Source organism: Hirundo rustica, chromosome 4 (genome assembly GCF_015227805.2).
Source record: "Hirundo rustica isolate bHirRus1 chromosome 4, bHirRus1.pri.v3, whole genome shotgun sequence".
In the NCBI taxonomy this organism is placed as follows: domain Eukaryota; kingdom Metazoa; phylum Chordata; class Aves; order Passeriformes; family Hirundinidae; genus Hirundo; species Hirundo rustica.
In genome coordinates, this window is record NC_053453.1 from 54,439,713 (window position 1) to 54,463,649 (window position 23,937).

The 23,937-nt window shown below is 41.8% G+C and overlaps 1 protein-coding gene across 18 annotated transcripts in view; it reads left to right on the forward strand.

Annotated features, from left to right (window-relative positions):
- RBFOX2 (RNA binding fox-1 homolog 2) overlaps positions 1 to 23,937 on the forward strand; it is a 171,538-nt gene that overhangs the window by 138,859 nt on the left and 8,742 nt on the right. For 5 of the 18 annotated variants that reach the window (XM_040061844.2, XM_040061846.2, XM_040061851.2 and 2 more), the window contains 6 exons: positions 4,451 to 4,543; positions 7,291 to 7,351; positions 9,726 to 9,779; positions 9,910 to 10,002; positions 11,147 to 11,279; positions 19,205 to 19,247. In XM_040061844.2, coding sequence (XP_039917778.1) covers positions 4,451 to 4,543; positions 7,291 to 7,351; positions 9,726 to 9,779; positions 9,910 to 10,002; positions 11,147 to 11,279; positions 19,205 to 19,247 — 477 coding nt within the window. Of the gene's footprint in view, positions 1 to 4,450; positions 4,544 to 7,290; positions 7,352 to 9,725; positions 9,780 to 9,909; positions 10,003 to 10,636; positions 10,705 to 11,146; positions 11,280 to 14,807; positions 14,866 to 16,605; positions 16,646 to 18,871; positions 18,996 to 19,204; positions 19,248 to 23,937 lie in introns of those variants that run through there. The other 13 variants (XM_040061845.2, XM_040061847.2, XM_040061852.2 and 10 more) reach the window with 11 other exon arrangements.

Here is a 23,937-nt window from a genome sequence, read left to right on the forward strand (position 1 = left end):
AGTGGAACAGCTCAAGCTAGACTGTGGAAATGACAGAGCTTAAAAATAGCCCTGCAGGTTTTTTTGAAGATACACTTACATTTTTTTTTTTTTAGTCAGGTTAATTCCTGCATCTGACTCACCAGATTGCACAGGTACACAGAGAGGTTCTACACATGTATGTGCCTTAATGCAAAGTGCAGCATGGGGGCCAGGAGGAGTTGGAAGAGCTGCTGAAGTTGAAGTGGTGGCACCTTGGTTTACACAGATGCTTTCACCAGCTTGAAGGGTGCATTTGTGTGTGTGTGTGTCTTCAATAATTTGTTTCTGGGTTTTTGTGCTGTGTTGCTGTCGGTGCATTCAGTCCTGCTCATCTCCGGTGGATTATAGCTGAAAACCTCCTACTCTTTCCAAATGCCTTGGAAATAAGTAGCCTAAACTGCTGCCTCTTTGGCCATTTTTTTCAGGCTTCTAAAAGTTTATTATGGAAATAATGGGGAAAAAAAAAAAAATCTTGGTTAGAAATAAGCACAGCAGCAGATGACAGCAAGGCTGGTTGTTGGCTGTGTGCTACAATGGTACAAGGCAAAGACGCTGCTGCTGAGGTGACTGGTCTAAACTCCATGATGAAGGGTTAACAATGCATGGATTTCAGGGGGCTCTGTTTAGTTTTCTTTGCCTTTTTTTTTTTTTTTTAATTTTTTTTTTATTTTACTTTATTTTATTTTTGTTGTTGTTTTTTGTTTAATTTCTGTGTTCTGGCCACACCCAGGAGAACCGTCTGGTTTTGATTTCTCCCTTTACGGTTACATGGTAAATTTTCTTTCTCATTCTTCAGAGATGGAAACATTCAAATACTATATATATATATATACACATTTATTTTTTTTTTTCCACTGCTCATCATGTTGCTTGTTATTTATTGCAGAATCTGAGGCCAGACTAAAAAGGTGACAGTTACTCGGTCTCTTCAGGTCCTTTCAATAAACCTTTGGGTAAAAGGGTTAGTCTGGTACTGCAAATTACTCCCCAGTCCCAAAAATGTTGGTTGGAATTTAGCATTCACTGGGTTAAACTTATTTTCTGTGGGGGAGAAGTTCATGGCAGTTGGTGGTGGGGAGGAATTGTTGAAAATTTTAGCCTTGTTATCATAACAGCATTATTAAACTCAAACTTTGTGTAAAATCTGAATTTTAGGAAACCTAAGTATTTTTTTTGTTCAGGATCTTCTGTTCCTCTGGCTCCATACCTATTACTATGGAGCAATCCATATGTCCTTATTGTGTTTATAGTACCTCCTATAAAGCTAAGCTATAAATATTGGATACCTGCCCCATCTTTTTTTTTCTTGCTTTGTTTCTTTTTTTTCTTGAAAGGTCAAGACAACCTTGCTGAGGGAGAACTGAGAACTGTTTGTTGCATATGTATTTAGGTACAAATTAATGCCTATTCTTTACAGGTCATCTGTGAGAAGGACTAAAAAATATGTGTATGTTCTTTTTTCTCTCCCACTTCAAAAATGTGTGTGTATATATATCTCATTGCTAGTTTTTAAACTTAGAAAAAAAAATGTCAAGTGTGGCTCACCTGTTTTTCCTGATGAGAATTTGAATGTCTAAGAGATGCATTAATATGACAAACCAAGAGGACACAAATACTGACTGCCATAGTCAACTATGTAAAGCATTAATTTAGCATTGACATTAAATGATGCTCAACAAAAAGTTGCACAAGCTAAGGGCTGATCTATCAATAAAATATAGTTAATTAGTTATGTTGTTCTGAATCAGATTAATTCTGTTTTAATTCACATTGTTAATTATATTCATATAGTCTGCATGTGGATCGTATGCTACCTTGAGTTAACTTAGCAAAAATACTGAAAATTCCTACTCAGTTTAAAGATATTTAATGATAATGTAGTTTTTTAAAATCCCATACGGACTTTGCTAATTGCAAACAGATGTGAATTAAAATAGTCTTAGTTTGGTTCTAGCCTGCACAGATTAATGTCTAAAAAATTACTTTCCATCTGCACTCAAGCTTTCAGTTCACATCATCAGCGAAGACATAAATTTCATTCGGTCTCCCCAGGCTTGTCTAGAACAAACAGAAATTTTAATGCAAAAAGAGAAGAGGGAAATAGAGATTCCTATTGCAGTCCTTACCTCCCCTCCTCCCCCAACCTTTAACGGATGTTTTTTCCCCATTATACAGAACCAGAGGGAAAGGTGTTGCTCTGTTTCTCAAGCTTACCTTTCTCTGTAGGGGCTCTTTAAAGCAGGCACAATACCCTATTCCTTCATAATCAGCTTTGCTATTACACCCCCCTGCACTCCCCTCAGTTCTCTGCAACATATTTGAGAGTTTTATGCACTTGGGCTGTTTTATTAGCCACTATGTCTTGTAGCTCTGATTTGAGTTCATTTAAACAGGGAACTTCTATGCTGTTCTGAAAAAGGCAACAGTTTGTTATTTATATAGCTCTTTATTTATAGCTGGAGAAATGAAATTATCTGAAGCTTTAGATTATTGGGTTGGAGCCCAAAGGGGCGCTTTCGTTGATCTCAGCATTGTAGTACTGGCTAAGTTCCTTTATTATTGCTGTTCAGGGGGGAGAAAAAAAAAGTAAACCTCCCCCTCCCAAAAAACCAACAACCACCACTCTGCATTTAACAAATTTGTAGCAGTTTTATGCTGGAAACCTAGCTGTGGATGATAAAAGCCAACTTGTCACTTAAACAGCCTGGGCCGTTTAAGATTAGTATTGTAAAGACCTTTAAAAAGCACTTGAAGAATCATGGCTTGCTTGTGTCTCATTGCTAACAATGCCTAGAAGTCAGGATGCTATATGTTTTTTGGGCTGTCCAGTCCAAAACCCCAAAGTGCATGAAGGAGGTTGCCTGGCTGGCGTGCCTGGAGCCCTGATAGGCATGGCTGTAGATCACTCTCATCACCTCACTCTTCAGTTAACATCGGGAGGGGGTTTCCTTTGCATCAAATGTAAGCTTTGTTGTTCTGCTCCTGAGGGTACTGGAGCCAGTGGAGATTACTCTTTATACATTAAAGCAGCATTTGCTTTATACCCAGCCACAGCTGCCATTGCTGTTAAGATATCCTGAAAGCAGAATGCAACAATGCTTTTTGTTTGGGTCCACTCTCTCTAATGGCATGAAGATTGTCTCATCACAGTCGTCTGTATTAAGATGCCATTTGCTCCTAGTTAAAATCCTAATTCACTTTGTCCTTTTGGCTCTCTCTTAATGTCAGTGCACTCATTTCTGTGGAAGGAAGCATGGTCTCTTACGCTGTCCTGTTACACCCCTGCATGAGCATGTGTACTGTGCTGTTGGGTTGCTTGTGCCTTCATGGGTGTGGTAAACCTGAATTTGTCTAAGTGACGTTTTGGCAATCCTTGAGCCTTTGCGGGTGCTCCAAGCAGGGCATGTCAATTTTTCTGGAAGTTTCATGGTCTAACTAGGCAGATATTTGTTGCTATCCACGGCACAGAGGTTGTCGTCTCAGAACAAAGCTGGGTAAGATGGGTAGAAGGGTGGGAAGGAGAGGTAGCAGAGGGTTAGCAGTGTCATACAAAACCTGCCTTGACCAATGAACCAGTATTTAGGTGTTTAGATTTACAGTCAAGTCCACCACAGTACTCAGAGATAAGAATATTTTGGAACTACAGTATCACAGTATCTAAATCTTCACATTAAATATGCTTATTTTATGGTGCCACCTAGAAGCCCTGCTTACTTTCAGGGCCGCATGTATCATTAGGGAAGTTACAGGCTTAGGAGTAGACATGAGCTGTGCCCTGAAGAGTTTACAAGGGATGCTTTACAAAGAGCCCTTCCTCTCAACAGTGTTCTAAGGTAGGTAATTATTATTGTCTCCATTCTACGGGTGGGAAAAACAAGGTTCAGTGTTTGATTTGCTCAAAGCTTTGCAGAATTCCTGGTACCAGGCATGAACTGAGATCGCTGCTCACTCTCATAGCAGTTTCTCAAGAGAACAAAGTGTCGATGTCCTGTACTGTGTCTGGAGTGGGTGGGGGTCCTACAGAATTTGTGTGTTCATTAAAAGGGGAGAGAAGCCCCCCTTGGGCTTGCCCAGCTTGCCTATATCGAAGCAGAGTTTAGTATTTTTAAACAAAAAACCAAACCAAAACAAAATGAAAAATTGTCTCGAGTAACTTTGTACTTCTTTTTTGGTCTGGCCTCAATTGCTTTTATGTTTTCTTTTTTTTAATTACTCTTATTATTCTTATTATTACAGTTCCTTTTTTATTGATTTTAATTTCTTTCATTTATGAAACATGCATGAACCAACAATGTGACTCTAGGAGGTTATTGCTGAGTTGTGCTGATGTTGATTTCATACTGTGATATTTTTTCTCTATTTACCTAGAGATCAGTATTTCAATATATAACGATGTGCATGTTTTCCCCCCTTCTCCCGCTGCATGCAGGGATTCGGGTTCGTAACTTTCGAGAATAGTGCTGATGCAGACAGGGCCAGGGAGAAATTACACGGCACCGTGGTAGAGGGCCGTAAAATCGAGGTGCATGTCTTCAGTAATTCAATTTCTTCTTTATATTTATTCTTTTGATTTCTTTTTGTGTCTTGCCTCACTTATTTCACATTTGGATCCTAGTCTCGTGTGTGCGTGTGTGTTTGTGTCTGTGTCCTTCACCTCCCTGCACTGAAATGTATAGAAGTTTACACCCTTTACAGAATATTTTTATTGTTGTTTTCGGTATTTTTTTCCTTTTCTTTCTTCTTTTATTAAGTTTTATTCCCACCCACTCCAATTTTTTGCCCTTCTGCTGTCTTGATTTTTTCCTTTGCTTCAGTTTGCAAGGCTCCCGTTTCCTGTTACCAGGCCTGAACAAAACTAACTGAAAGAGTACTGTCCAACTTCTAACTGTGTTCAAAAAAGAAAGCAGGGGGCCAGCCAGTATCCTCTCTTTCCTCTGAGGCCAGTTCTCCTCCATGCAAGTGTGAGATGATGCCTGTGGGAGGGGTGGGGACACGTGGGGCAGCAGCCCTGAGTGGTCTGTGCTATACACACTGCTGGTTTCTTGATCTGCCCGTGGTCAAGAGCAGGTTTGGTGAAAGCTAATCCTGTAAGTTTGCTAGCTCTCACCACCGGGGAGGGAAGGGTTAATGTTGGCTGGCTGTCGTGGCCATATGTTGGGCATGCCTGGTGTTAACCAGTTTGGTGTTCCACTGTGTTGAAGGCTAACTGGCATCATCCCTCTCTCCTTCTTTCTTTAAAAAAGACAAACCAAACACAAACCAAAGAGTACAAATATTGAAACAAAAAAGCCGCCTTTTTGAGTAAGATGTCTGCATATTTTGCTTTTTTTTTCTGTTTTGTTTTGTTTTTTTTATTTCCCTTTCCGATGGTTTAGCGTTTAGGGCCCTTCACTTGACTCACTCTTTCCATGGTAACTATACACAATGCTGGCGATGGTACGAGTTGGCGGTAAGTGAAACAAAAGTGCTAGAGAAGAAGCTTTTTCTTTTCTTTTTTTTTTAAATTTTTCTTAAAATTACAAAAAAAAATTAAGAAAGAAAAAATCCATCTGCCATCTCACATTAACACTACGAAATGTGATTTGACTTGTTGTTCCCACCCACCTCCTTCCCCTTCTCCCCCTTTTATTTTCAATGCTGTTGAGTAATGCCGCCTGGACTTTGGATGTACATATTGTTTTGTAGCAGTCTGAGCTGTTTGATTACTGACTTCATGGTGATTTCCCCTTGCACATCTTACTCAGAGTTACTGAACTCCAGTTTGGCTGGTTTTTATTAATGCACCCATTTCCTCTTCTCTCTCTCCCTGCCCCTTCTTTCTGCTGCTCTTTCTATCTGAGACCTGTTTGTAGCTGTTACTGTTTGTTTTCTCTCTTTTTCTTTCTGCCCCTTCCCCAGTTTATTTCTTTACTAAGTTAAATGCAGCTGTTGGTCTCTTTGCTGACTGGTGGTTTCTGATTGGTTCTGGCAATTTTTCCTTTAAGTGCTTGTGTTGCACTTTGCTGTAGCAGCTGATTTCAGGCACTCGCTCCATCTAATGATTGTCTGTGAGACCCTATCCCCTCATTCCTCCCCTCCCCACCCTTTGAATCAATTGTGGTGTGTTTTTTTTCTTTCTTTTTTTTATCTGTGTGTGTTTAACTGCATGCTCTCAGTCTCATCATTGTTGTTTCCCATTCTTTCTTTTTGAAATGTGTAATGTTTCTATTGTTTTGGGTCTGAAACAAGAGTAAAATGTAGCTCTGGATTCCTCACTCTGTGTACACCCACCATCCATATATCTCAAGGGCCCAAGGCAGCTTCTATTTTTGTATCCGTTTTTTTTCTTCTTCACACTGGCCTCCATTTCCATTTGGCATGGGCTTTGATAAATTATTGATGATACATAAAGACTTCACCCTCCTTGCAAGAGCTTTGAGGCTGACACGGGGCTGCAGTAACTTGGCTTCCATACTAGTCCATCTTTTCTTTATCAGCACCATCTCTGCAGTAACACCCCACTTGCTTGAGCAGTCAAACCGCTTGGAACTATGCAGAGCTCTGTAAAGAGGGTGGAGGGCACAGTAACCCCAAAAAAGATCCAGCTCTGCTGCTATGTATTCTTTTTGTCCCATGAGATTTGTGACAAGGAAAAAGTAATCTGGAAAAATATCTGAAAATGCTGGGTGTAAATCAATGAATGTACATCATCTAAACAGTTGGTGATGTTCCAGAGATTTCCTCAAGCCTTGGGAGTTCAAATCTAATGCTGAGGGACTCCAGGCTACCTTTTTCTACTCAAGTGTCCTGCCAGTGACCTGCTGGGCCCCAGTTCCACCAGCGAGCTTGAGAAACAAATCAGTTTGTGTGTCACCTGGTTCAATTCCCCTGCCCTGAGCTTCAGAAATTATTCCTGCCTCTCGAACAGAACCTGGACAAAGCATCTAGGGTTTTGCCCTTTTGATCACTGAGCTGTAAATAATCCCATCCTAGGGATGGCAGGGTGGTGGACAATCTGCATTTTACTCTTGTTGGCCTTTCGTTTAATGCATAATTTTAAAATGCCACATTTAGCTGTAACTTTTATAATTAAATGGCAACTGTTAAAAGTAATTTAAAGATTGCATTAATGTAAAATTAGCTGTTTAATTTTTTTTGCTCTGAGAAGCATAGTGTGTGTGGTGCGTGTATGTGTGTGTGTGTGTGTGTGGTATCTGAGAGTTTTTCACCATTTTCCCTAATGTTCTGTACTTCCTTCCCTCTCCTCCCCCTTCCCTTTCTTACTTTTAGGTTAACAATGCCACTGCGAGAGTGATGACCAATAAGAAGATGGTCACACCTTATGCAAATGGTAAGAGAGACTGTTTGTACTAATGTTGAGCCAAAACCTTTGAAGAAAGACAAAAGGGAAAAGTCAAAAAGTCATGACCTCTCCTCAGGACCAAAAGAAACCAATAAAACGCCACAAACTCTAATTTGTATCATTATATCATTCAGTATAACCCTAAAGTGTTTGCGGAGGAATACCGTTTTCCAGATGGAGAAGTGGGGACAGAGAGTAGTAGGGATATGCCTAATGTGGTCAAGATGGGTAAAGGTGCCAAGGACCACTGGGTTACTGCAGGCTGGTTCTGTATGGTGGGGTGTGCAGTACTCCTGTGTCTCACTGCCGTCATGTAGATACCTAAATATGAATGCAGAAACATAACTTAAGATGTGTAATCAGCTTAATAACTTAAGATAGCTCAGTTTAGGTTCTATCTAAAAGGACAGCTGTTCCCAAGCAACCAGCAAAACAGAGCCTTTGAGCTGCTTGTTTGCTTGCTTTCTGTTTCAGACTGCGCCTGTGTTGAGTAATTTTCCGGTGAACCTAAACAGAGAAAGACCAAGTTGTTAGGATAATGAAGAATCCTGTTTCATTGGGATATCTTGGTGGTTCTCTGTGCAGTCATTTTAGTTCATAGGCATATATAGCATAAAAAGATCATTCTCCCAGCAGAACTGAATTCTGCTTTGATAAAGAATTTGAATCTGAGTCTTTGCCGTGAAACAGACAGTGAAGTTCTTTTTGGTGTGCAAATGCTCCCAAACAGTTTCATCAAGGCAGGAAGCTGTATACAGGTAGTTGCTAGTGTGAGATTCTGTTTTGATTACAAAGACTCTAAACTCAGAAGATAAAAATTTTAAAAAAATTTACGTTGCTCTGCTGCCAACTTTTTGAGTGGTCCCGTGCAAGTAAATCTTACTTTGGGTACAGAACTGGGGAAACAGGGCCAAGCAGAAGGCCTGGGATTCTGGGTCACAGTACCTAGAAAGAACTAGGAAATTGTTTAGCAAAGGGCAATTTATCCATGGTATATTGTCCTGAAAACAAGGGCATAAAATTTTATGCATGTGACTGGTAACGAAACTTGGCTTCCCTGTGAAAGCGATAATGTACAAGAATATTTTGCTTTTTGCAGCCAGCAGTTTAAAGCCAGTGCTAAAGCTATGCAGAGGAATTTAGTATTAGACAGGCTTAAGGCACACTGGCAACTATGGTTGTACAACTGTTACTAAATTTGAGAGTTGATAGTCCTCTTGCTGCCACCACTGGAGTATTTTGCCATCAAGGTGAGGAGTGCAGCAGGAGCATGCCTGTACTTGCAGAGGGAACCTGCACTGCATCTGTCATTGATACTCTGCCAGCAGGTGAAGGGGTGGTGTTGATGGGCTGCAGTTCACAGGGTTGCTCATATGGCTTCTAGAGCGGTTAGAGGTGTTAAAAGTTCAGTAAGTGCACCAGGGCTCCAAAACAGAGGAAGCATATGGATTTATTTAAGTAAAAATGCCTCTGTGATTGCTAGCTGAACAGCTGAGATCTTTCCTAAAAGGAATGCTTTGTGGAAGCCAACCCAGATCACATTGTTAGCTTTATACATCTTTTCTCTCCCATTAGAGAGATGGAGGGGGAAAAGACAGAGAGGCTTCTAGATGTGACTGGAAATATGTACCAACTCATACCTATACTTCTTTAAGCCCTATTCTCTTGTAGGTTTTATCTTGATGATTTGCAGTTCTTGCCAATTATCCAGATTATATTGAAATAATTTCTCTGTGAAGGCTTTTATCTGAAAAGCAGCACAAAGAAGGCAAGAAATACTAAAATAACAGTGAGGAAAAAGTGTGAGATGAATAGAATGATTTCGTTTTATGAACTATAGTTGTGTAATGCAATTAATGAGGAAATTCAGACACTGTTGCTTTTTAGCAGATCTCTAGCAGACTAGACAGAAGGGTGTTTTGAGAATTCAAGGCTAGAAATTGACTTGCCTGAGATGACAGTCTGGGCCAGTGGCTTTAGAGAAGCCTTGGATCTGCAGTGTTCCCAGTGAAAACAGGGAGGAGCTGGCAGAACGGCTCCTTCAGGGAATGCCAGGTCGCATGGTCTTATGGCAAATATGCATATAAGGTAGTTGGTATTCCCTCAGCAGGGCCTCTGCCCACTGCGGATCAGCTGATGTTTTGCGGTTCCCTCCGATACAGTGACCCGGACCTAGAGCTTGACATTAGGAAAAGGCAGTTGGCCTCCATCTACACCAAGGGGGATTGAGGCGAAGCAGAAATTGGAAAGAGCTGTGCATGTGAAGCTGGGGCGCATGCAAGAAACCATTCCCCCTACCCACGCTGCCCGTTCCTTCTCTTGGTGTAGATTTTGGCATTCACTGCAGTCTTTGTTGTTTCAGGTTGGAAGTTGAGTCCTGTGGTTGGAGCGGTGTACGGCCCTGAGTTATATGCAGGTAGAGCTGAAGTAGACGCTTCCACTTCTGCCATTTAACTGCAGTGGTGTTTATGTTCTTAATCTGCTGTTTCTTTATAACCTTTTTACAATTTTGTTTTTGTTTTTTATTCTTTTTAAAATTGAATTAGCGTCCAGCTTTCAAGCAGATGTCTCGCTGGGCAATGACGCCGCAGTGCCCCTGTCAGGAAGGGGGGGTATTAACACTTACATTCCTTTAATCAGTAAGTAGCCCCCGATGGCCCCTCTATTGTTACTGTGCTTGAGTTTATGATGACCTGTTACCTTTCTTCTCTCCAGTTTGTATAATATATACTTGAAAGGATGGGTCTCGCTGGGAATGAATTTACCTTGAGCCAGAGTATATTGTGTGGTTGCTGTAACTTGTTCATTTGCAGTGTCTTGCTATACAACTGAATGGGTCCTTCTCTACGTCAAGGAGGCGGCAGAACAAGGGGAGGGTGTGTGTGAGGAATAGGCCATTCCCTTGCTCCCCTCCCTGTTTTGAAATCAAAGAAACCAAATGGACAAATCCCTAAAGTACATATTATACAAGCTGCTAAACTGCGAGTCTGCAGGGCCCCTAGTGGCATGCAACTGGATGCATGTTGGGTTGGGGTTGTGCCCTGGGACTCGTTCCCTCTCAGTATCTGTTTATGACAGGTTTGCAGATGCCTCTGAGATTTTACAAAGTTTCATCACGAGCCAGTTTACTTCAGTTTAAAGCGTAATAATAGAGGCATTGCTATATGTGGTGCCAGTTATTGGTCACACTTGTTAAATGAAGGTGGGCTCTCAGTAAACTGGCACTTTATGGGAAATTGCTACTGCTGTTATATGGGCTATCTTGTCTTTCAGGCTTTAAAATGAACATACAGAGGATTGGGTGGAAAAGAGTGGGAGGGGAAAGGAGGGAAGAGAATGATGTAAGTTGGTTGACTTTAAGGGCCTCTTGACAAATTATTTTAAAGAGCCTCTGAAGTTTTGGAAGAGCTGTGTGCTGTATTGATAGTAACTCCCCGTGCTTCTCAGACTCTAACCAGACTGCATGGTGGTGTCAAAAGGTGGGGGGGATTTGAGCCCTGTTTGGGGTGGGTAAGGCATGCCAAAACATTAACCTCTTGCATGCCAAACCTCTCTGCAACCCTTCTATCCCCCAAAGGCCATGGTGTAGCAGAAAGTATGTATGGTATGCTTGCTGGGTTATAAGCATGTCCCTCCGCAGGATTGATGCCAAATGTCCTGATTTAGATTTCCCACAACGTCCCACTGCTATGGAGCTGTTGTGTCACTTTGTTTGAAGCAGGTGGTTGTTCTCTGGGTTGGAGCTTGTATCCTTTTCATCTTCCACCTTTTCTATCTTTACAGTTCCAGGCTTCCCCTATCCAACAGCAGCCACTACAGCCGCCGCATTTCGGGGCGCCCACCTGAGGGGTCGAGGAAGGACAGTGTATGGGGCAGTGCGGGCAGTACCTCCCACGGCCATCCCTGCCTACCCAGGGTAAGCACTGGTCACGAGAGCAGAGTGCTCTGCACAACCGTGTCGAGTAGCTAATCGGTTAACAAAAAACCCTAAAATTGTCTGGATGGTGAGAGTCAAGATTTTGCTAGTGCCAGAGCATTCTGCACATGATGGCGTCCAGTGGCGGCAAATCTAAATTTTTCTGTGTTGAGTTCTTGATGAAACAATTTTCAGTGCTTGCAACAGCTTAAAGTGCTGATGGGTTCCTTCTCATAATTTCTCAATTTGTATATGGTACTCTCCATTGACCCAATATGTTATAGTGCTGCTGAGAAGGACAGAAAGAGAAGATCTAAAATTCCTGAAAAGGTTCTGCTCTTTGCACTCCATTTGTGTTTCCATATTCAGGAATGGGGAATATTATCCATTATCTTCATGCCTCACCATCTGGCAGTAGGACACAGAAGAGCCAGTTACCCACAATGGATTTGCTTTCTTTGTTGGAGACGGTTTAAAAAGGTTTAAAACAAAGATTAATCAAGTCCATTAATTTAAAGCTGGGAGTGTTTGGGATGTAGAGAGAACGATAATACGATGAAGCAATGGCAAATACGTGGCCTTAGCATTCTTTGCCCTCAGATTTTCACTAGCAATACAGTGCAAAAAATGCTGTTACAAAGGAGCATTTAAAAGGGAACTAGGAAGGAACTAGGTCTGTATGTGAGTTTTGTTTTGGGTTTTTGTTGGTTTGTTTAAATGTGATGGAATGACAGATAAATCAGCAAATACCTTCCAAACTGTCTTTTTGTTTGTTTGTTTTGTTTCTGATTTTGAGGATGCTTTAATCATATTGTCTCTGGAGTTCTACTTGCCATGTTTTCCAGGCAATGTTCTCAGAAAGAACCAGGAGTAGGAATGAATCCTCCAACACAGAGATGTGGACTGACCCTTCTTGTCCTTTACACTAGGCCCAAAAGGGAAGAAAAAAATTAATAAATCTTTTATTAAAAAGGAAAGTGGAATCCATACACATCAGTGCAGGGAGGTGGCCTGATATAAGCTCACAATTCTTTAAGTGATGAGAGCTGCTGTGACCCTTACAGAGTTTAGACTGATATTTAAAGCGGAGCTCCAGGAAGCAAGCTGCCGTGGTCATGTATCAGTCTAGCTTTGCTCTTTGGCAATTTTGGCAATGTTTGTATTTAATTCACCAGAAGACTTTAAATGAAACCTCTTGTCTAAACATTGGTCTTCTGAACAGAGTGTTTCTTCTGGGTTTTCAAATCCATTTTTTTGCCACCACTCCTCGTTTACATTCTCTATCCTCTGACCATAGCCTCTGACCTGCAGCTTGTCTGTCTATTGCTTAAAAAATGGAACAATCCAATTTTGGTGGGGAGTACTCCACAGTGCAACAAAGGAGCAAAGCTGAGCTAGGTGCTGCCATCTAGCAGAGTATGAAATATTTGCACCAGGGAGGGGGAATGTACTTCTCGTCCCTGGGAGCAACAGCTAGAGCATTCTGAGCCAGAGGCTGTCAGGAGTGGGGCACTGGGAGGGCCTTATCTTTGATGTAAATCCAGCCTGAGTCCCGTGTAGAAGGTTTATTTTAATTTGAAATATGGGCCAATATTTGAAATATTGGGCCACGGCTCCAATGATTAGCCCTTCCAAATAGCATCTCATGTCTGTGTTTACTGGTATTACACTGAATTTTTCTGACCCTGCTGACTGATCCCATGTCTTCATGGGCAGCATAACTGTCTAGTAAACATTTACAGGGCACCAGTAAGCAAGGCAGATTCACAGAAGCCCAGAGCTGTCCTAATCCCAAGCACTAGGATGTAATTAACTAGTACTGGTGTTTTTTGCCGTCATAGTCTGAGTCTCTGCAAGATACTTTGTAGAACAAATTTGATTCCTAGGGGAATAATACAATAATATTCAATTCCATGTTGCAGTAACCTGTAGGACAGCCATCATTCCGTGTGGGCACTGTTGACCTCCATGGGGTCAGGGACAGGCACATGTTCCTGACACCTTGCCCTCCATTGGTTACTTCCTTCCTGGCCAGTGGAAAGATGACACCATAAGATCAGTCAGCAACATGAATGACCAAGACATAGTGAGTAATGTGGAAGAAGACAGTAAATAAGCTGCAGGTTAACTCAAACCTGATAGAAGGAATTGGTTTTCACAAACCTCAGTGATGTTTTGAGTTCTAAGTAACAAAACTTAATGGTATCACTGCATTTGAGAGCTTAGCAGAGTTATTAAATTTTAAAATACAGAATTTAGATTAATAAAAGCTCATTGGTATTGCCATACTGGATCAGACCTGAGCACCATTCAGGTTAGAGTAAGTTTTGACAGTGTCAAGTGCTAAACCAGAGGAAGGTGCAAGAAATCATAGTTCTTAATAGTTTTAATATTTACTTCAAGAACTCAAGATTTGCTAATGCATATGTGAAATGCCCATACTTACATACGGCCATGATACCTCGGAAAGCAATTGCTTAGACTATTTGAGGTGATGTAAGATAGTCACCTAAACCTGTCTTTGAATACTAATGCAACCTTCCATTTTAACTGAGGTACCACTTGGTAGAAATAAGGAGACATTATAACCTCTCATATATAGCATGAGTAAGACTGTACTGGAATATTGCCCTGATTTGTAGCAGCCACGCTTTTTAAATGAGAATGCTAACAAATAACACTTCAGACCACAAGCTGTAAGAATCTAGACAGTCTGAAAAAACTTACCTACTGTAAACCTCTCAAAGCTAAATAAGCTTGATAAATTTTATTTCTCAGCCTGTAGGTTAGTCATTGACTTGTGCATGGTCATTAAGTACCTATATGAGGAAGAGACTAGCCATAGTAAAGAATAATTTAGTCTAGTAGTGTAAATACATACGAGATTCACTGATTTGAAGCCGAAGTAGATAGAAGACTAGATACTGGCCAGCAGAGAGCTTTAAGGGTGTTTTTTTTCATTCCTTTGACAACACAGTCAGCTGTTGGTGCACCTAAATGATAGGCTGGCTACTTTACAAAACCAGCCTATTTCTTTTTCCCTTTGATCTGTTTTAGCTCAGCTAGTAGGCTTTTTACAGATTGCACCGAGATTTGACTGGCTGCCAGACTGTTTTATACCTCTGGCCAAGCTACGTAACTGGAATGTGGTTTTCGGATGAAGGAATTCTCTCAGTTTTTGCTAGCATGAAGAATCACAAATATGGATATTCTACCACATAAATAAACCTTGCTAAATTTCAGCCCTGGAAGTTGATGTTAGTCGAATCTTAACTAAAGGAGATGGAGGATTCACGTGTGTTTGGGTGTTTGGATCCAGGAATTCTCACTCTTACCTGTTTTTAGTGTTCCTTGCAGTTTTCTCTGGAGAGCTGATGCTAGCATCTCTTGCTGACAGAAATAGTGGCCTGATCCAATGTGGTAATGCTTATGTTCATCCAACTGATTATGTTTGGAATAACTGTTAAAACTGCTAACCTGTTCATAAACCAAGTCACTTCCTCTGTCGTGCGTTTGCCTTTCCTGCAGGAGCAGGTGGAGTATCACTGCTAAAACACTCCTGGTCCTAGATAGAGAACCCAGCAATGTAAGTCACTGCCCCAGGAGCCAAACTCTTTGTTATGTGGTTGTAAAAATTTAGCTTCAACAAACATGATCTTATGGCCTGCTTCTCCCTGCTGAAGTGGCTCCCCTCTTCCTCTAACAAGGGTCTCTATCTTCATACCTGCTCCCAGCGCTCTTGGAGACTACAGTAACTTTGTCCATTGGGAATGGAGTGTACTTTTCCTGGGGAAGGCAGCAAGACTAAATTATTCAAGCAGTAGCTAACACTGCAAGATTTTATTTTTTTATTTTGTTTTATTTTTTTAGTAATAGCATGCAGAATTTTGGCAAGATCTGCTGGGCTTTTTTTGCGTGTGTGTGCCTTACAATAGGTGGGTGTCTGAGGGTGGCAGGCTCTTGGCAGCATTTCACATTCCATCTGATGAGTAAAAAATAGTCAAAAGAGTAGTTAGTCAGTGTTCCATACCTTCTTTTTCCTTAATGCTATGGGTAAGTCATGCACATCAGATCCATGAACATCACAGACGGTGGGGTTAATGCCTTTTAAAGCCTTGAGCGAGTTTGTGTGGAGCTCTTCAGAGGACAAAGCTGGAGGAAATTCTTCAGTATGTGAAGCACACGCTGAACTCAAATGGGTGGGGGGCATCTCCTCTCTTCCTTCCTCATCCTTCCCCAATCCCTGTCCCCAGAATGAGCTGTGTAGTCTTATGCTAGTGAATGCTCTAGTAAGAGCAGCTATTTGGGAACCCCAGGCTCTGTTTAACAGCTTTTGTGCTTGAAGTTCTGAGAGAAACCAAACTGTGGCTTAAAGCAGAAAATGCACTATCCCATGGAAACCCTTCCAGTTGCTCCTCTCTGCTATGGAATAAGTCATTACTATCAGGGACTCCCACTGCACCTTTCAATTTTCGGATCTTGGACCAGTCACCTAACCTTTTTAGCTCATTATCTCTGCTTGTGAAAGCAATGCATTGTGGGTATTTTTGGTTTTTTCTTTTCAATTACATTTCTCTGTGTTTACTTTGATCAGAATTGATTGACTTGTTTTCCTGAGGTGTTGCATCAGTTCTTTAAGATGCTGAATAATAATACTTTGCATGCTTGTGTGATCAGCCAAATCTTATCGCATGTCTAATGTGCAGGGTTAAAGCAGGTGATGTATGGATGTCAGAAACAAAAGTCATGTAGCCCTGTGAAGCCTGAAAAAATGTAATCAGGCACAAGTCTCTGAACCACACTTCCTGACCTAGGTGACTCCAGCCCCTGTGGGATACCTTCTTTGAGGGGCTCCTCAATTTCACAAGCCCACTTCATGAAGCCTACGTTTCCATGTGTTTTAGGGGGTAACTAAAATCGTTCCAGGAGAATAACCAGAGTGGAGGTTTCTAAACCCTTTGTCTCTCTTCAGGACGTCAGATCTTTTTGAGTGAATATTTACTGTACAAGATGGTGGTTCCCCTCCCTCTCTCCTTTGCATACTGTCTCCCCCTCTGCCCACCCCTTCCCCCTTTGCATGCCATGGAAGATGACTTGGAGCTGTGCGTGCGCACACACATTCTCTTGCTGATTTGCTCCTGCCAAAAGCCCAGGTTGTGGATTCATACATCACCTGCCTGTGTAAAATGCATGTGCATGCTGCCGTCCTCAATAACCGGAATGTGTTTTCTGTTCTTTTGTTTTTTGTTTGGTTTTTTTTTTTTGGTGTTTGTTTTTTTTTTTGTTTGTTTGTTTGTTTTTTTGTTTTTGTGTGGATTTTCTGCAGTGTGGTTTACCAGGACGGATTTTACGGTGCTGACCTCTATGTAAGTACACACACCGGAGCCTTCTTTTCCCCAACCCCTGACAAGCCAGCCTTTTTTTGTTTTCTTTTCTTTTTCTTTTGGTTTGTTCGTTTGGTTTGGTTTGGTTTTTTAAATATCATTTACTTTAATTTTCTTCTTCCTTGTGGATATATATATATTTATATATTTAGGAATGCAAGCATGCTTCTCTGTCACTGCGCTTGCCCCTGGGTGCAAGACCTAAGCCTTTGGGTTTCCTGATCATTGCCAGGGTCAGATTATTGGGTGTCCTGTCCCCCACATGCACACTGGTACTAATCAGTCTGAGAGATTATTAGCAAATTAAAATTTCTCTCAACACTTCTCTCATTTACATAATTTGGATATAAAAATAACAGGACTGGTTTAGCCTCAGACCTTCCCTTTCCTTCTCCCGTCTTCCCTTCCCTTTCTCTTCCCTCTTGGGGCCCTTTCAGGTTTGATTTGTGCAGCCCACACTACAATGAACAAGTTGTATGTTTTACATTGTTCACGTGCCACTGGGATGTGGAGATTATCCCTTTGGGGAAGACACCGGGACTGTTTAAAAATGGAGGCTGAGATGCTCGAGTGAAAACGGACATCTCATTTTGCTGGTAGGAATGGCACCTAAATAGGCTAGATTCTCTCACCTCTTCAGGGAATTGTAAAGTACAAATATGTGGAGACGTTCAGTTACAAGAGTCAGCAGCCTCCTCCTGTTTGGGAATTAGCTGTGATGCCACGGAGATTTTGTCCTGTCATTGTCTTTGTCCTACCCAGTCAGTCTGTATTGCAAATCTCCAGGGGTGTCTGTGTGTAAATAGGCGGGTTGTGGATGGAGGTATTTGAATTGGCCAGTGAGAAAAGTGCTTTCCTCTCCAAGAGAGCTGTTGCAGAGCAGGAATATGGTAGGAACTTGCCTTTCAAAGCAGAAATGTTCAGGGCCACAACTGCCACTGCAACTCGTGGCCTGCCTGGCTTTATCAGAGTTCCCAATTGTGACATTGTAGGTCATAGCTCTCTGGAGCTGGGAAGTTTTGTATAGTTTGGGTAGTGGCACAATTGTCAGCATGAATTTCACATTCCCTCTCCTTTGAAGGTGCTATTCTTGACATTTATAAAGAGGACCCTGGGGTTAGACTCAGGATAATGGATGGAACTAGCTTTTGGATTTTGTTGGCTTATATGGAGGATCAAGTTCTGGACAGGTGCTTTTTCCAGCCCAGGTAAAGCAGTTGGAAGATGTGCTCTTTGAGATAGAGAGAACTGCGTGCATTTCTTCACTCTTCCATATACTATCGTGCGTGCAGTCCTTTCAAGACTGATCTGCCTAGTCAAGTGTTTCTTTATAAAGCTGTGTCAAGGACTACAGAAGGTTCTGCGTTTTCCTGCCTCACTCCTAAAACAAGAAAATGAGTGGTGCTTAGTGCCTCTTCCCACAGAGTGTGGCATCTAAAAAGCTGCCATGTTGAAAGGGAAGACTGACCAGGGTTTACTCCCTGTTTCTTTCGAGAAAGCTCCTTCAGAGCTTTTCTTGCGACGGAGAGGCTTATTTAACATGCAAGGGCAGAAACTTCAGCAGTGAAGAACTCCCATACCCACTTGGTGCTGCACAGCAATACCGCCACGTCACGTAACATAAAGCCAAGCCCCCAGGTCAGGTTAGAACCATTAGGTGGATTTCTGATGGCTTTGCTGTTGGTGGCAGTGGTGTCAGAAAGCAGGATGATAGAAGAGAGGACGGCATCAGAGTAGATGGTGGTGCTTTTTCCTATGTTAGTACTGGCCAGAGCCCTCCAATGGAGCTCAGGACTAAAGTCATCATTAGCCAAACTTGAAGTTGCCCTTCCAAACAATTTGCTTGGCACAGGTGGAATGACTTCAGTGTCTCTGTGTCTCACTGATTTGTTGTGCTTTTCACTGCAGTGCTTCCATCCCTCTGGTTGCTGTGATAGGTTTACCCCGACTCTGGAAGGTATGGCAGAGGATACTTTAGTTAGGACTGGGGGAAAGGTAAATCAAGGTTCTCTTAAGACTTCTGAAGTCCATAGGGTTGTGGAAAGGAGCTGAGCTGGCAGGGACTGGTTAATGATAGGCGAGATGAAAGGGAAGTGTCCCAAGTTTGGGCTGCCTTTTCTGCATATATGCTATACACCGATTTCTCATTTTCCTCCTCCTCCTTTTCCTCACTCCTTTTTTCTTTCCTGGGGCAACCGTCCTGCTAAGCCATTTCTTCTGTGAAGAAGGCATTCCATCTGTTGTTGGATGCGTCCCACTCTGGCAAGACACCTGAATTGATAAAACAACCTGCCCCAGGATGCAGAGGGCTTCATTTCGGATCATAAGAAAGGTTATCTTTCTTCTACAATGGGGTCAATCTGGGTGGCGGGGGGGAAACCCAAATAAACCCACCCGTGCGAAGACTGCTCCTGCCTGTGAAAAGCGTGCTTGCATCCACTGGAAAGAAAAGGCTGGTGAGCCCCGCTGTGGGCTGTTTGTATGATTGTTTCTTTCCACAGCTGTGTTTTTTTGAACTGCTCTTCCTGTGTTCTGTTATAGAATAGTCTTACAGGAACCAATCATTAGCGCTAAAATACCTCAGGTAGGAGTGCCAGTGTGACCTGCCAACCAATCAGATTGTGGATTGCAGTGGAAAAAACTGAATTATACTAACCATTCCAGCACCACATTAGAGATGGGAACAGAGGCTTTTTTAGAGCAGCACAGACTCACGTATGAGCCAAGCCCCCGCTGTAGCAGGGCGGCGTGTGTCCAGATTTCATACCAAGTGGCATTACACTCAAAATAAAACAAACAAACAAAAGCTAACAAAAAAACAACCAAACTTTAATTCAGTGGAAGGGTTAACAAGATCATGCTTGTCCCATTACCATGTAGAAGCACCTGCTGCAATGGACACCGTTGTCCTGTCACCTCTTCTAATTCATTCATGCTCATTCCTGGTGCACGTATGCCACCCTTCTAATACAGAAATACCAGGAGCGGTTTTAGCCCTTTCTGCTTCTTAACTTCTGTTATATGGAAGTATGGGGGTGGAAAAGACACATCTGAGAGATGACAAATAAAAGATCCTAAAATTGGGCTCGCTGCCTAAACCTGGCAAGCAGTAAAGTGTACCTAACTGATACTATGAGTTACACATTTCTCAGGGCTTATGGACATGCTTGTGTCCTAGGGGCAGAAAGGCTCTTTGGAGTAAAGAGGGCAGTGACATACTTTGTGTACCCTTCTAAGGCAGGAAGGGCAAAAGAAAAAGGAGGTTTATACCACGCTGGCATAGTAAGCTGTAGTTTTGGATTTCCTCTTGCTCTCATTGGATTGATCACCTGATGTGGACTTGAAGAGTGGAGAAGAAGATGTACTTGAGCTAAACTGCATAAAATGCTTATTTAGTTTCATTAACACAGTAATTGGAATGCTGCTTTAGTTGGGATTGCAGCTTCCTGTGTATGTTGTTTTCCCACATTTATCTTGTTTCAGAAAATAAAAGACAATACTGAAAAAGCTGCCATCTAATATTAAAGAAGGAATTTAAAATAAAATATAGCTTTGTTGATGAGCCAAGGACAGTAGCATCACAGAAGAGTAATTTTAAATTTGGGCTTTTGTTCATACCCAAGTAATCAGCTGTTTGACAGCTCAGGTCTGTAGACTCAAGCACTACACAGGGAAAGGGATCCAGCAAAGCCCCAGCAAGACTGTAAGGCTGAATAGACAGAGAAAGAAAACTTGAATCAAGATAAGCAGCATTTGGGCTGGTGTTCATTTCTCTCACATGCTCCCCAGACAATCCAAAAGCCTATAGTAAAAAAGGCTAATCTTGGTTTACACAGTCCTTTTGGTTGTTTTTAATGCCTAATAAAAATGCATAAGCCTTCTCACTAGTTCCCATTTCCTTATGGAGCCAGTAATTAAATTGTCCCATTGATAGAAACATCTGTGACATTATATCTTTGCAAGAAGCTCAGCCACACTTACTTCTTTTGAGATGAGACTAAAGATTTTTAAAAACTGAACCTGTGTGGGTAACCTGTCCCTGTGGAACCAAATAGGTGGAGTGGGAGTATGCTTGTCATGAGTTTCAGGCACTATGCCACTCAGTGGTTTCTTCTGTTGCAGTTTGGCTGTGGCACTGAAGGCTGAAGGAATGTGTTGAAGCTGACAAGCGCTTTTTTTCTTTTTTTTTTCTTTTTTTTTTTTTTAATTTTTTTTTTTTTTCATCTGGAAGCACTTTTTTTCCCTCTTTGTTGCTGTGGTTGCAGATACTGTATGCTGTTATAATTTATATCTGGAGTACCTGAAGTGAGTGGCACCAGAAATCACTAGGGGCCTTAGGACCCTGCAGCTGAGCTTTCAGATGAGCTCTGCATATCAGTTACAAGTTTTGTGTGAACAGGAGTAGTAGGAGAAAATATCTGGTGCATTGGATAAGCTGAACAGGCTTTAGATGCATTTATTGAATTATATAGATGGATCCTGGGTTATGGAGAATAGGAGCATCAGCTGGGTAAGGCAACCTGTACAGTGTCTGCTCTGTACAGTCTCAGAGCTTGGTGAAAGGATTTGTGAAAAAACAAAGTATAGTTGCAACAGTTCTTCTTTCCTTCATCCTGTTTTGGTGTATTTGGACCTGCTGGTCATGCTAAATACATCTCCGTCTCAGAAATCTCCCAGCTGTCCACACTCATTGCTCCTATGACAGGAATGCACCATGGCCATTATGATCCCCATTTTTAGTTTTATTCGAAGTACACATAAGTAGGCTTTGCAGATTGCTTTGAACTGAGCAGGTCTGCCTATACGTGTGTACCTCTATCCTGAGATTTTTTTTTTTTTTCCTTTTTTAAATAACCAATAGCTTCAATTTTGCATCAGTGCATGGTTAAAGAGCAATACACGTCAGCTATTTCTTAACTTCATTTCTCCAATGAATTATTTCTCCTTTTTTTTTTTTTTTTTTTTGTGTGTGTGTTGTTGTGCAGTTGACTGAAGAAATGTTAACATCCCGCTCTAAATCTCTCAGTGGAGTCTCTGTTCCCTTCTCTGATATAACAGATGGGTTATTGCTTGTTATAATTATTAACATTGTGGTGTGGGACAGGGCTAGGGTGGGAGCCATTCTGGGGGGCGAGGGCGGGATGCTGCGGGAGTCGTTAAGGTTGGAATGTTAACTCCAGTGGTGACTGACTGTTTCCGTAATAGCAGGTTGTTGTGGCTGCACGCTCTAGTACTTGAGGCTGTGTACTTCACTGAGCTTGTGGTAGAGCCTAGGGCGAACTGCTGTCCCAAGAGAATGCTGGGATGGATAGAACTAGCCAATATGAGTCTGAACGTGGTGACTTTGCTGGTTGTTCTAGCTCCAGATGTCAGCATGCTTAGTTTTTAATTTTGATTAATAAATGTTACTCCATTCCCCCTCCCACACCTGATTCCAACACTTCTTTTCTTCTTTATTTTTGTTTTTTTTTGTTGTTGTTGTTGTTTTGGTTTGGTTCTGTTTCATTTTCCTTTATGAGAGACATGAGTTAAAAGAGAATTATCTGATAAGCCTTTTTGGTTTCAAACTGCATCGTGCTGTCATGTTCAGAGTATGTGCCAGGCACGTTTGAAGCGACTTCTGGTCTGAAATGTGACTGGCAAGTGTGGGGCAGAGTGGGAATCAAGGGTGCATTGCTGAGTCCAGCTGCCCTGCGGAGGGTAGTGCCTGGAGAAAATGCCTCCTACACTGTGCCCAAGTGACAGACCAAGGGTTCAGGAAGCTCATAGCCTAAGAAGAATACTACAATGGCACTGCTAAAAAGTTTGATCTTAATTTGGTGTAGTCAATGAAGGTTTGATTTGGATTAAGGCTTCACCTCATTCCTCTTGCCTGTATCATGTTTTACGTGGTGGTGCAATGATAACACGGCAAAACCAAGCTAAACATCTCCAAACTATCAATCCAAAATGCAGGATTTGAAAGAGCCAGGTGAGATGAAAAGCACTAAACTGTAACATGACATCTTTTCCAGGCCAAGTGGTCATGATTCACAGGGGTAGATCTGTGTTACTTTTCTCCTGTTAACTAGAAGAATGAAGAGGCTGCAAGTCCCTTTTCTCTAGGATAGGAAAGGGTCTGCAAACATGTTTTGGATAGCATGTTGGCCTTCACAGGGCTAATGCAGGCCACACGAAGGAAACCTATATTAATTTAAAATCATTACTTCTAATTTAAAAGCTTCCCAGGTCCAGATTGAGCAGTTAAGCAAAGACACAGTTCTGTAGTGGAGCTGATCTTGTACTCTTTGCTATATATATGCAAAAGATATATAGGGAAGAAGTGGTAGAGGTATGTTGAGCTGATTGTGGGGGTGAAGAGCATAACTCTGCCTTTTGGTCCTTCAAACCCTGAAATGTCAATTGGAAGAAAAAAGAAAAAAAAAAAAAAAAAAGCCAGAAGCAATCCAGAATTTTCTGATGTTTTTTATCATTTGTGTTTCTAGAAAGTCAAAACTGTGGCTCATTTACCAAGCCTTCACCCCCAAGTTAAAAAAAAAAAAAAAGTGTTCAAAAATACAATAAAGATCTGACCAGGGCTTCAGAGCCCACTTTGCTGCCTGCTGTGCCACCTTTGTCCCTGGTCTGAAAGGTGGCTGGCCTTGGTCTTCCTGTACTGCAGGCCTTGGTCTGCCCCAAGAGCTCCTTGTGGGAGTTCCAGGAGGAGGATCAAAGGTCTTCTCTGAGTCAGAATTCACATTTTGCGAACAGAGCAAAGTACATTTTTAGTAACTACCTCTAATCACCTTTGCTACATGTGTGTAGCATGGGCAGAAATACAGCAGCAGAACAGACTGCTCTGGCATAATTTCCCTTGACCTGTTTCCTTCTTATATGAAGAGGAGGGGGGAACAGTCTAGTTGGCCTCAAAATTGATTTGCTTGTTGACGGCCCTGAAACCACCAGGGGCTGTCTTCTCTAACCATCTTTTCTTGATTGCTTTTCTTCTTTCCTGGCTATTGATACTTTTGCACCTGTGGACCCAATTAAATTCTAGCCCTTTGGGTTTTCCTGGCTGTAAAAGAGAGAGGGTAAAAAAAAAAAACAAAAAACCCCCAGGAATTTCTCTGAATGCTCCCCTTTCTAAAATACTTCACAGAAAGTGTCCACCCCTGATTTCCCCTCCTTAAGAGGAAGGGGCCATAAAAACTACTTTGCATTCAAGATTCTGGGTATTTCCATTTCCTCCGTGCCAAGTTGCATTTTCTGTAGGGTTGTAACAATGCTCAGTCTCC